The sequence below is a fragment of the Vigna unguiculata genome, chromosome 3 (genome assembly GCF_037176805.1).
Source record: "Vigna unguiculata cultivar grain cowpea cultivar isolate G323 ecotype 2 chromosome 3, ASM3717680v1, whole genome shotgun sequence".
NCBI classification, from domain to species: domain Eukaryota; kingdom Viridiplantae; phylum Streptophyta; class Magnoliopsida; order Fabales; family Fabaceae; genus Vigna; species Vigna unguiculata.
Window position 1 is genome coordinate 47,561,459 of NC_140794.1, and position 13,925 is coordinate 47,575,383.

General features: G+C 35.9%; 2 protein-coding genes across 2 annotated transcripts; both read right to left on the minus strand.

The window, feature by feature from the left end:
• Window positions 1–876: 876 nt before the first annotated feature.
• On the minus strand, window positions 877–3,732 carry LOC146887916 (uncharacterized). The gene is made up of 10 exons (XM_085670345.1): window positions 3,449–3,732; window positions 3,160–3,364; window positions 2,832–3,080; window positions 2,123–2,755; window positions 1,792–2,027; window positions 1,556–1,717; window positions 1,377–1,481; window positions 1,232–1,307; window positions 1,055–1,150; window positions 877–972 (listed from the first exon to the last, which is right to left on the minus strand). Exons 1-10 carry the CDS (start codon window positions 3,730–3,732, stop codon window positions 877–879), a joined length of 2,142 nt encoding a protein of 713 aa, XP_085526471.1.
• Window positions 3,733–3,847: 115 nt separating this feature from the next.
• LOC146887917 (uncharacterized) lies at window positions 3,848–5,465 on the minus strand. Its single transcript, XM_085670693.1, has one exon. The coding sequence runs from the start codon at window positions 5,432–5,434 to the stop codon at window positions 3,848–3,850; it is 1,587 nt and encodes a 528-aa protein (XP_085526819.1). The 5' UTR covers window positions 5,435–5,465.
• Between the last annotated feature and the right edge of the window lie 8,460 nt (window positions 5,466–13,925).

Genomic DNA, 13,925 nt, shown 5'->3' on the forward strand with positions numbered 1-13,925 from the left:
GCGTTGAGATTGAGTCTGGAGGTATCCGACCCCAGACACTTATTACTTTTATGTATTGTAAAATTCTTTCTCGTTACAGAACAATGATGGATGTAAGACCCAAGAAATTTAATTAATTAAATAATTAATTAATTAATAAATGCGGGTAATGGGAACCCTTATAGTAATTAATACGGGCTTTTATGATGTGGAATAGTACTAGCTCAAATGCTTGAGAGTACTCCTTTATTATTAAAGGACTTGGGTTTGAGTCCTATGTTTGCCATTTATTCTTTATTTTAATTATTTGTTATTTTAATAATAATGTGCTTGAACGTGATGAGTGATACACTAGTGCAGGGAAGGGAAATGACAGCGGTTATTTTCAGCTTTTGGCTTCGGGTCTGCAACCGCTGCATATACGACCGAGGTAAAAAGCCAGTAGTTTATGCCTCGGTTATAACCCGAGGCATATAAAATATTTACTGCCTCGGTTTCCGCCCAACCGAGGCCTAATGCGTACCAGAAATTCAAAAAATAAAAAAAATTTAATATACTTTCTGCCTCGGGTCTGTTTTGACCGCGACAGAAAGTGCACTTTACTGCCTCGGTTCTGGTCTAACCGAGGCATATGGCCATTTAAAAAAAAAAATTAAAAATTCGATGATCTTCTGCCTCGGTTTTGGTTACAACCGAGGCATAAAGCTATTTCTTTTTTTTAAATTCTAGTCCTATTTCATTCAAATCTAGCACATTTAACCTGCAAATTTTGAACCAGAAATACAAACCCAGCCAGAAACAATATCATATTATAATTGATGGACTCATTACAATACTTAAATACTATTCATATTGTAGCACTCATTACAATATCATGTGCTTCCATAAACAAATATACTAAGTACTATTGTACATTTGAATAATATACTTTGCCAAAGCTATCCTTAAATATTTGATGGACTTGACGGGGATTGATGTACTGGTACCAAATCTCTGCACACAAGAGAATAATTTAAATTAGTATATAAACTAAGCCAAAATTGCATATAAGTATTTCATATAGTGAAACAATTACCGTTTCCCAACCACTTGTGATACGAGCACGTACAATGGTTGATATCCATTGCATTACATAGTAACCGCACTCATATGAGCCGGTTTGTAAATTACACTACAATGAATGCACATATATAAGTAATTGATGAAGAAAAGAAATTGAATAATTATAATACTATAGACCAAAATAGCAAACCTTGAGGCTCAACCATGCTAGCCTTTTTGTCATAGCAGTTGATTTCCCTAACAACATGCTATGTCTAGCGATTGAACTATGAAAAAGGTAATGTGTTAAGATACAATTATATAAGAAAGAAAGTTCATAAAATTAAGGTTCTTACCAATCTATAACTTGTCTCAGATGGTTAGGAGGAGGCCTGTGCAAGGAACAAAGCCACACAGCAATGTTGTCCTTCATGGAAATTACAACTAGTTGCCAATGACGCCTGCAATAAAAAAAAATTCGTTGTTGTACCTTAAAATAATATATTATAATTAGAAGTCAACAAACTACACTTACCCAGAAATATAAGGGACAAAATATATTTTCTTCCCTTGTCCAAAGCATTCAGTGACGTATGCTTGAATGTCATCAAATTTATTGCTTACATGAGTGAGTTGGGGGTCTATGAACCCATATACATCACTCAACCCCATATTGTTACTAACACTAAAAATATACCTGGACAAAAACATTTATTTAATATAAGTTACTATATAAATTAATTAAACATAATGAATAGTTTAGATGCTTACATCATCCATAACTGAATAAGGGTAATATTCAGTTCTTCTGTACCCGACGCAAGCTCTAAGACATCTTGCTTATGCAGGTACATTGGGATGTCACTATCTCTCCCAAATACATCAGAATCCCATGGAACTACCATCGGCTTATCACTAATGATGTCAGCAAGCTGGTGTAATGCACCAAGAGGATCGTCCGAAGATATTGGAATCTTCATAGGTTCAGGACTTTCCACTTCATGCGACTATTAGTACATGGAAAAAATAATTTGATTGTGAACATAAATAACATGTAAACTTAAAATGCAAAGTACTATAAGGTGAGTTTGGGGATCCATACCGAAGGGTCAGAAATAGAACCAACTAAATCTTTAGGCCAAGCGAGGAAAGACTGAAATGCCTGTGCCACAGTATATACCTCATCTGTTGGCACAGGAACTAAAGCATCTGGTATAATAACTTCCTCTACAGTGACCTTAACCTCATCATCCGCCAGCTCCATACCATGAAGAATAGTGGCTGCCTCAAATTTTGTTCCACGAGCAACTAGTGTCTTCCCTGTACCATGCAGAACATATAGTTCACATCGATGAGTGTTGTCTGCATCATCCCCTGGTACAGCTGGACCCGAGCAACTCCCCTTTTTGCTTCTACCTGTTGGGGGCACAAAAGGTTCTGCTTGGGGAATTAGTTGCGGAGGGTTGCCATGACCACCAAAATGTTGCTCGAATTGACGCATAACCCTTTCAGTGATTTGTTCTGTCAACCGTTGAGTCAGTTTTTCTTCATACTCAGCACTATGTGTCCATGAAGATTGACTAGAGGAGCCACCAAAAAATTGACGAATGCCGACTCCTGATCCAGCAGCACGCACACGTCCGGGGTGCTCAGGTTGTCCAATTGCAGTAGCAAGAATATCATGACGACCTTCTGGAATGAAAGTACCTTGGGAGCTCTGCTCAACCAAGGAGTCCTACAATATAACACAAGAAAATTAAGAGAAACTCGGTATAAAATGATATTAATATTTTAGTAAAGTTAACTCTTACAATTTTTTCAGAGATTTCTCGTGCAGTTTCGGAAGTGTAGGTGCCCGATGATCGTAGGCGGGCTAACTTCCACTTTTGATGACGAGATGGTGGTGAAGGAGGCGCAAGACAATCATCTTCAGAAGGTGGGGGCCTAGATTTTTCTTTTTCCTTCAATATCTTTTCTTCAAGCTTTCTATACCCACCACGAGACAATATGTGTGGGTTTTTATTTTTTTTACTTATTGCTTGGGCTTTTGTCCTTATTTCCTGTAACATATAATTGATTTTATGAATTAGTTCAACTTGTAGACAATTTCAACAAATTTTTGAATTCAAGTAAACTAACCTTCCATCGCTCAGATGTATGAGACTCAACAAACTGACGCCAAGTGTCTTCATCAATTGAAGTGTATAGCTCACGTGGATCTTCATTCTTTTTAGATCCATAGACATACCTAGACGTTAGTTTTGTCTTAAAACCACGAAAATCTTCGGCGACTGCTGCCAGACATCTATGTTTAAGTGTCGGCACATTTGGAATATCAAATGTCGTTTGCAATAAAGAAAATGAACATCAATAAGTATTTTACCAATATAATAAAAATATAAATTAAAAAAATTACGTGACATAATTTACCGTTAGATCCTGCCATATCATGTTCCGTTGAACTTCAGACACATGATCGAAACTAGGAGTAAGGATGGATATTCTTTCACGTGCCAGTACTCCTAAATAGCTTCTAAAGAGGTCTCCATTACGACCTGAAGCTTGACCAGTGATGACGTCAATAATGACATGAGTCTTCTTACCTTTAGCTTTTCTCAACATGAGCTTCCTCAATCTAGTGGCTCCTCTGGTGGTTCTCTTTTTAGGCAATTCATCCTCCGATGATGATGATGAAGTCTGATGGTCAGCCATATATCTGTTGTTAAAACAAAAAAATACAAAAGATTAATAACAAATAACATATTATTTCACAAAAGACGTAAATTTATATAAACAATTCAGATTCATACATAAAGTTATGGATTGGTCATATGTATATTCCCTCATCGTGATCTTCCCGAATTGCTTGTACATCGTCAAGTACTGGGGCCTCATCAAAATTTATCGCTGTTTTAAATGGATGAGTGTCAGCAATATGAAGGTTACTCAAATTCTCTTCATTAACATCAATTTGTTTCTTGCCATGAAGAGCAACAAACCAATGTTCAGTTGCAGGATCTTTTACATAAAAAACTTGAGATGGTTGATGTGCCATGATAAAAGGCTCGTCTCGATAACCCACCTTTCGAAAATCAACTAGAGTCATACCCGATTCATCAATTTTGACACCACTCTTATTATCAATCCACTTACATTTGAAGAGTGGAATAGTGAACACAGTATAGTCAACCTCCCATATCTCTTCTATTACACCATAGTACGTCATTGACCCAATTACCGGATTTTGATCTTTGGATGTGGAAAATTGCAGCGACTCAGCTTCAAGACTCACTCCACTATTTTGTACTGTGCTTTTATCATCCAAAGACTTTGTGTAGAATGTGCAATTATTAATTTCATAACCTGTAGAAGTTACGACATCAAATTTCAATCCATTTGCTAGCCACATCAAAGTCTCAGAAGATTGTGAATCTTTCAAAACCTCATATTTAAACCAAGGCATGAACGTTTTGTTATGCTCCATCAACTGCCATTTCTCTGATTGTCTTGGATGTTGTTTCTTTACAATGGCTTTGTGTGCAGATAAGTAAGGGATCACCTCATCAGTGTTGTTCAATATGTATAGATGTGCTTGCAATAGTTCTGCGCAAGATTTGGTTACCACATTCACACCCCGGATGTTGTTACTTATAGAACACCTGTTCAACCATGATCTAGGAGGAACTCCTATCGGATTTGCTTTTGTCATGTAATCTGAACAAAACTCAATACTTTCTTCTGCTATATACCTTTCAATCATTGAAGCTTCTGGACGATATTGATTTTTCACGTACCCTTTCAAAATCTTCATATAGCGTTCAATAGGATACATCCATCTTAAGTATACTGGCCCACAGAACTTGATTTCTCTTACCAAATGAACAAGCAAATGTACCATAAGATCAAAAAAGGATGGAGGGGAAAACATCTTCAGCTGACACAAGATGATAACAATCTCACTTTGAAGGTCATCTAACTTTAAAGGATCGATGACTTTACTACAAATTGAAGAGAAAAATGAACACAAACGATTTATAGCTTGTCGAACATTTTTTGGCAAAATTCCACGAATAGCCACCGGTAACAATTGTTGCATTAAGACGTGACAATCATGAGACTTCAGGCCAACAAGCTTCAAATCCTGCATTGACACTAAACTCTTAATATTTGAAGAGTATCCTTGTGGTACCTTGACACTTTTAAGACAAAGGCAAAAACTTATCTTTTCTTGTCTAGACATGGTGTAACATGCGGGAGGCAAATAAGTACGCTTACCAGCCTCCCTTGGTGCCAAGTCTTTGCGAATATTCATTTCAAGCATATCCAACCGAGCATTTACTCCATCTTTTGTCTTTCCTTGAATGTTAAGTAGTGTACCAATCAAGCTATCACACACATTCTTCTCCACATGCATTACATCTATGCAGTGTCTAACCTCTAACTTCGACCAATATGGAAGATCAAAAAATATTGATTTTTTCTTCCAAGGGCTCGTTGTAGATGATTTCTTAGAGGTTTTCCCAAATACATGATGTATTTTATTAACTTTTTCATGAATTTGAAAGCCATTCAATGGAATTGGTGCATCATCATTCTCTTGATGTCCATTAAATGATTTTTTTAACCTTCGATAAGGATGATTCGATTGCAAAAATCTTTGATGGCGCATATATACTGTTTTCCTTCCGTATTTCAATTGATGAGCTGCAGTATTTTCTTCACATATAGGACATGCTTTATGACCCTTGACACTATATCCTGACAAATTACCGTAAGCTGGAAAATCATTAATTGTGCAAAATAACATTGCACGCATCATGAAAGTCTTAGAAGTAAAAGCATCAAATGTTTCAACCCCATCCTCCCACAACATCTTCAAGTCTTCAACTAGTGGACTGAGATAAACATCTATGTCATTTCCAGGCTGTCTTGGACCGGATATCATCATAGACAACATCATGTACTTTCTTTTCATGCAAAGTCCAGGAGACAAGTTGTAAATAAATAATATAACGGGCTAGCAACTGTGGTTGGTACTTAAATTACCAAATGAATTCATTCCATCAGTAGCTAAACCAAAGCGAATATTTCTACATTCTTCACCGAATTGGGGGAACTCGTGATCAATATTTTTCCATTGCATTGAATCAGCTGGATGACGAAGCAGGCCGTCACATCTTCTCTCATCTGCATGCCATCGAAGGTTTTTAGCGTCTTTTGGATTCGCAAACAAACGCTTAAGTCTAGGTACGATTGGAAGGTACCAGACTACTTTCAAAGCGGGTCCATCCTTTTCTAACTCACCTTTATCTTCATTGTTGATTTTCTCCTTGTACCGTGATAAGTCACACTTCGGACACTTTTTCAATCCTTCAAATTCTTTCCTATAAAGTATGCAATCATTAGGACATGCATGTATCCGTTTATACTCCATACCCATCGGACAAAGAATTTTTTTGGCATCATAGTTGCGAGTGGGTAGTGTATTTCCATCTGGAAGCATTTCATTCAACAACACTAATAATTCTGTGAAACTCTTATCGGTCCACCCATTAGTCGCCTTCAAATTCATCAATCTTAACACCGCTGACAACCTTGTAAACTTAGTTGAACCAACATACAACGGAGTCTCTGAATCAGTAGAGATTGTCTCATACACGTGCGCTTCGGCAAAAGCTTCAGCGCCAACATCACGAATCATGTCCTCTAATTTGTCTTCTTCATGTTGATCTTCCATGATGGAATCCACAAAATTTTCAGTTCGGGAGACAGTTGGAAAGTCTATTAATTCGCCATGCCATGTCCATATTGTATAACTTGGAAGGAAACCATCGCAAATAAGATGTTCCCTAATTGCAGTTGCATTCAACTTTCTCGCATTCAAACAATTCACACAAGGACATCTAAACTTCACTTCATCATCACTTCTACCTTCATAACGTTGCGCAAATTGTATAAATTCTTCTACTCCTTTCTCATACTCAACACTGATGCGTGGCAAGTAAATCCAGTCTCGATCCATACGTTTATATACTGAAATTGTGTGAACAATTTCAGTAATCTTTAAATGAATGATCACCTCGCTTTTGTATTTAAGGTGTGACCCTATCCCATTCAAGAAGATTCACTTCTTCTAGTTTATTGGTACATAGTAATTTTAAAACACATATCTTAAATTTCACGAAATTTCGCCAACATTTCGCATTGGTCTTCAGGTTACACGAAATGAAAGTGATTATTAACCACAGTCAAATATGCACCCAAAGATCAATACAAAACACAATTGACAAATATTCATGAATATTGAGATATGTATATTAAAATAGACATGCACTAATAAACTATTAAGAAGTGATTTATCTTCTTAAACTGTCCAACCGGACAATTCAAGATTGAATACATTTAAATTATTAGTATTGTCTCCTTTTAAAAAAAATACACATTCTTTAAAAAAAATACTTGGAGACAAGTAAATAATTTTCGTATTCAATCTCAAACGGGAAACTATGGCTAACTCCATGCAACGACAATTTGAGATCAAACAAAATAAATTGATTTACTTTAAAATATAAATAAAAAACATATTAAATAAACAATATACTAAACAATTATAAGCTCATAATAAAATTAAGAACCTAGAGTGTGAGACGTGAGTAGCAACGGAGGAGAATCAATTGTACCCACAGTCGGACAACAGGGATACTACGTCAACACTGTCAAAAGTTTAAAATAAATTCTCATGAAATTGATACATACTAACTCCTAGGATCCAAATTATCTTCTAGTACAAACAATCCAAAATTTCTTCCATATTTTTAATAATCTCAAATTCAAGATTGAAAATATAAAAACATACAAGCAATCCAAAAAAATTAAATCCAGTGGATCCAAAAATAATCCAAATCGTAAAAATAAACATACCAAGGAGCGGTGGATTGAATGGAGGCAATGGCAACGGCACCGGAAGAACCTCCTCGAGCTGCGTGCAGTGGCTGTGGAGGCAGACTGAACAGAATTGCAATAGCCGTTGGTGATGGTTGCTCGAAGAACAAACACGCTGCGGCTCCGGTGGCAGTGCACGACTCCTCAAAGGTGCAGCGACGGTGGTGGTTGGTCGAAGAAGAAGAAGAAGCCGCGGCGGTGCGGTGCTGCGACGAAACGATGCCCTGGAACGTCGGAGGTGTGCGGGATGGTGGGAGCTCTACGTCGGAGGTGTGCAGGACGGTGGCGCAGAGCTGCGCTGGTCGTCGGAGAAGGGCGGAGCAGTGCGGTGGTAGTTGGTCGAAGAAGAAGAAGCCGCGGCGCTGGAGCGTCGGGACGGTGGCGCAGAGCTGCGCTGGAGCGTCGGAGGTGCGCCGGAGGTGTGCCGGACGATGGGACCTGTGCGTGACGGTGGTGCTGGTCGTCGGAGAACTGAAGGTTGGCCGGAGAAGACGAACTCGCAGAACAACGGAGAAGATGAAATCGCAGAACAACGAAGGAATTGGGGTTTTTTAACCCTACGAAGGGATACTGCCTCGGTTATTCGAAACTGAGGCATATTCTACACTTACTGCCTCGGGTAGGCGCTGAACCGAGGCATATATTACACTTACTGCCTCGGTTATTACAGAACCGAGGCATATTCCTTCAGTAAAAAAAATAAAAAATTCAAATTAGGGGTCAACGCAGTGGTCAAAATAATTAAGTGTCTCTACTGCCTCGGTTAAGAGAGAACCGAGGCATATTGCATCAGTGAAAAAAATAAATAAATTAAATTATGGTCAACGCGCTGAGTCAAATTTTTTTTAGCTCTATATGCCTCGGTTATTATGACAACCGAGGCATAAAAGTTCAATTTAATTACAAAACTGCCACCGCGTGCTTTTATGCAGCGGGTCCGCATGAACCGAGGCATATACAGCGCTGTAAAAGCTCTAAAATACACTAGTGATAATATAATCCTAGATGTATAGGAATTATCATGAACCACGAATTGGTTGAATGGTTGTGCATTAACTTGACAATTGAGTGGTTGTATGTTCGAACCTTGTCTAGAGAAAAATCATAATATATTATTTTGCCTTAGTGACGAATTTGAGTAGGTGAAGAGTTGGAGGTGAGTTCTATGAATCTCGACATAGACAAGGGAGTTATGAGACTTAGGTAAATTTCGCCGACAAGGAAATTTTAGAACCCTAAGAAATCGAGTGAGGAGAGTGTTGACGGTTGAGAGAAGGTCTCAAGAGTGGGGATCAACGTGGGAGCAAGAAAGAACATTTTTGGCGGGATTTCCAGGTTAGGGGAAGCTTGGCTTTGTTTTCTTCTCTTTATCTTGTGTTGGTTGTTGAATGGGGCATTAAAAAGTATATGTGGTTGTCTTCTCTTGATGTTGTATTCTTGTTCTCGTGGTTTTTAGTATGCTGTGAAAGTTTTCATGTGGTGTGGTTGCTCTTTAGAACCTTACTAATATTCTACAATTGTGTACATTTCATTCTACGCTTTAGTTGTTTTCGCATTCTCTGCAAACCTTGCTAGAGGAGGTCGTGCTATTGGTTGGTTAGTGTGGCAGTTGTGTGCTTTTAAAGTTTTTTTTTTCAATCACACTGTTTTCGTTGCATTTTAGAAATCCCTAGTTTGCTTAGTCTTCTGGTTTCGTTGGGTTATGGTGCAACTTTTGTTTCCTTAATTATATATATATATACGACGACCATGATTAGATGCCTTATAGGAGAACCGTAAATTGCATTCATTTTGTCATTGGTGTTGTTGATTCTCAACGGTGGTGCATGTCCTTGATTCAGTAACATGTTATTTTATACTATGTTATATATATATATATATATATATATATATATATATATATATATATATATATATATATATATATATATATATATATATAAAAGTATTTTTCATGTTACAATATTTCACTCTTTTGTTGTGGCTGTTATATGGTGGAATAAATGCTTCCAATTTGGCCATATATAGGAATGCTTCAAACCATTGCATAATTTTCGATGAAGTCCAATGCCTTTAATGCTTTAAGTATCCAAACGTGAGAGTTTGGGACAAATGCTTTTTGAATGAAAATGGTATAATTGAAATTGATTTCATGTAAAGATTATATTAAACGTATTACTATAATGGTATAAAGTTGCGCATGTGGTTTTCATTTTATATATTAGAATAAGAATATAGGTTTTATATAGTATATTTAGCGTAAAGAGCAAAAGATGATGCCTAAACTATATTAAAATATTATACATATAGATATTTATGTAAAGGGAATTGGATGAATGCAATTATAATATTAAATTGATTTCGGACATGTTTTTAAGGTCATAATTACGAATGAGAGATGTATATGTTATATATTTGAACGGTGGTATTGTAAGTCTTTATATGTATATTTATGTGGTTGAATAATATCGTAGTTTTTTTCTTTCTTTCGAGATGTGTCTTTGTAATACTAAAAACAAAATAGAGTATAATTTTAAGTGATTGCCTGATCTTAGTTTGCGGATGTATTATGCATATTATGTAGTGAATGTGATTGAGGCATGTTAGTAACATGATAGGCATTTTTGGTGTTTTAGATTGCATGTGGGGTGACTAGGTTCTTTGGAACCTGCCTAAAATGTCACAAACCAGTAGCACTAGCGCTACTAGTATGGCGATAGCGGCTAAGACAGAGGCCACTTGAATCTCGTGGCGCCTGATGGTGAGGATGGTTCTGCCAGGCGACAATTGTTAGACATAAAGCTTTGGAGGTGCGTAGCGCCTGGTGGCATGTGGTGCCCGCCAGGCAGTCTAGAATCAATTTCCGCCTAGCAACTTGTGTGAAGAGTCGGGCAGTTTTGGGTGCAGAGTTAGACTGTGAGGAAGATTCTACACGGCTTTGGATGGAGGTCTTGAGGCGATGCTTTTGTTGGGGGGCCAGTTACGAGTGTATCTTGAATTGGAGTAACACCTGGCTACTCGAGGTTGTAGCCTAGTGGTTTTGGAGGTCCAGTGGAGTGTACGAGATCGTGGCTCGTACGGACGGGTTCCGGAAGATTGCCATCCTTAGTTTTATCCGACGAGTTTGGTAGTCTTAGGACAAATGCGGACTGTGGTTCGTATTAGGGAACTCCATTGGTGTTGCAGATTGTGGCTGCAACAAATTTATTCCCACATATGGACTATAGGTGGTGGCCTGTAGTTAGAAGGGCGAGTAGACACTTGTGGCAACAAAGATCGATCAATGTACTCATCAAATGGTATAGAATCAAGAGGCGTCCAGAGAAAGATGTGAATGTTGGGTTTAATGGGGTTTTATGTTAGAGTAATGAGTTTAAAATCATTACTTTATTGTATATTGCATTTCTTTTTATTTGAGCTCACCCTATCTGTGTGTGTTTAGCGATGATCATGTAACTTTTTACAAGGGAGCAGATGTTGATGTAGGTGAGCCCGTGAATACTTAGAGCTAGAGAGGGGGCCAACTTGGGGACTTTTTCATGGATTTATTTTCTATGGATTTTCTTATTTAATTTGTAATCTTTTTACATTAACTGTTGTTTAATTGTAAGCGTGGAACACATTTATGGAATTGATCTTTTGGCATGTATAAACTAAAGTTTTAATTTTCTCGCGTTTTTGGGAAAATAGTTTATGAATAAATGCAGTTTAATAGTATTTCTATTATTTTAATTCTAAATAAGTAATATCTGGCTAAGATGTTACAATGGATCGAAGCTGGATTAATCTATCACGTATAAGTGATGATTATGAGAGAGGAGTCAAGGAGTTTATAGAATTGACTAAACGTCATAGTGGTAGTGCAAAATATAGAGGAAAGATAAGGTGTCCTTGTGTCAATTGTTTGAACGGGAGAATATTGGATGTGGTCGAGATTAGAGAACATCTTTTATGCGATGGATTTTTAAAGAATTATACAACATGGGTGTGGTATGGTGAATTGGTATTGACTCAAACTATGGTTGAAGCACATCAATTTGTGGAATAAACAATGAAATATAGATTAAAGGACATGATTCGTGATGTTGGAGTACAAACCTTTGCTAAAGTTATGTACTAATTTTAACTTAACCTAATTTACAAATGTATTGTTATTAACTTTTTCAACACTTTTAAAGAAATTCAATGACCCAAGTCCAATAGATTCATAAGCAATAGCTTATATTCAAAAAGGTGGGCAAAGTACTTTCTATTTGTAGTTAGTGAGAGTTAGGTTTAGTGAGACTTAGAGGTAGTTTAGACTTATGTTGTTAGACTTATGTTATCATATAAGTTATTTGTAACTTTGATGGAACTGTTGGATTAGAATTCTATTTGGATTGGAACTTTGTCTAAATTTGAATTTTGTTTTGGATTGAAACTGTTTTCTGAATTACAAGTTCGGATTAAGACATTAAACAAAGCTACCTTTTAAAAAAAATACTAATTAACGACAGTTATGACCCAAACCATCATTAAAAAGTGTTAAATCCACATCGATTTTGACACAAACCATCATCGTTGTGTTTTAGGTTTTTGATCTAGGTCCAACCCCATATTGTTCTCGTTCATAGTTCAACAAAGACTCTTCAAACCGTCGTCACATTGGTTAATATTGACAACAATTTTAATAATCATTGTTATTGTGGATTACTTTTAACGACGAATTTAGAACCGTCTTCATAGGCTTTAGCCGTCATAGATAAGCAGTGTTGCAGTAGGGCTTATGAAATAGTTATTATCAATAAATCACTTATTAATCATATAAAACATAACAGCTTATATACTTTTAATATATTCTTGCATATAATTGGTGTATCCTTTATTTTAAAAGAATAAAAAAACTTGTGAAACCTATATAATACATTTTAATGGTGGAGAGTGTAGTACAAACTCTTTTTTACATTAATTTAAGTTTTATTATTCTATTGTTATCTTAAGTGTCGCTCAAAGGTGGATTTCTTTTTCTACCCTATATCTCATGGAAAAGAGTTATTTTTTCGATGTAATCTATAATTTAATTTATACAACTTTAATGTTCCACCTCTAAAGATCTAGTTATTATATATGTACAACTTTTAGTAAATATACTTGACATTCTAATGAAACCTTTTGTAACCATACAAATAAGAGTCTGATTCTTGTTTGAATCATTTCAACGTATCCTATTTTGCCTCATATATATATATATATATATATATATATATATATATATATATATATATATATATATATATATATATATATATATATATATATATTCAAACTATTTGACATCCATAAAGATCCAATGAAACTTTTTGACATCATACAAATAAGAGTCTTGATTCTTCTTTGAGACAGTTGTTTATCTCCAACATGTTATATTTTTAAATCACGTGTAACAAAAATATGATCACATTAACATACAAAAATACTTTAAATATATTTCCATAATTGTTTGTAAGATAATAGAAAAAATCATAAATCAGCATACAAAATCTCAACAAGAAGGAATTATACATGGGTATATCTTTCACACCATGTGCATTTTTTTTTCTACAAGCATGTTTTCATATACGATTAGATACGTATAAATCACGAGAAAAAAAAAACTCACAAATACCTATAAGAGGTGTTTGATGAAGAACAACTCAATGAGGTATTATAAACTTGTCTAATATACAAAATTTCATGATATAAGGAGAAAAAGACAACCTAACATGTACTATCATAAAACATAATATTTGATAATAATAAAATAGAATAAAAAATATAATATCTCTATCACCCAGAGGCGGAGGGTTTAGGGTTTAGGGTGTAGGGTTTAGCCTCATAGGAGCAGGGAGGGGCCTAGGCCCCCCCAAATATTTTTTATTTTTTCCAAAATTATATATCCATTTTTTTTAATTTTTAAAAATTTTGAAAATTTTAAAATTATATAT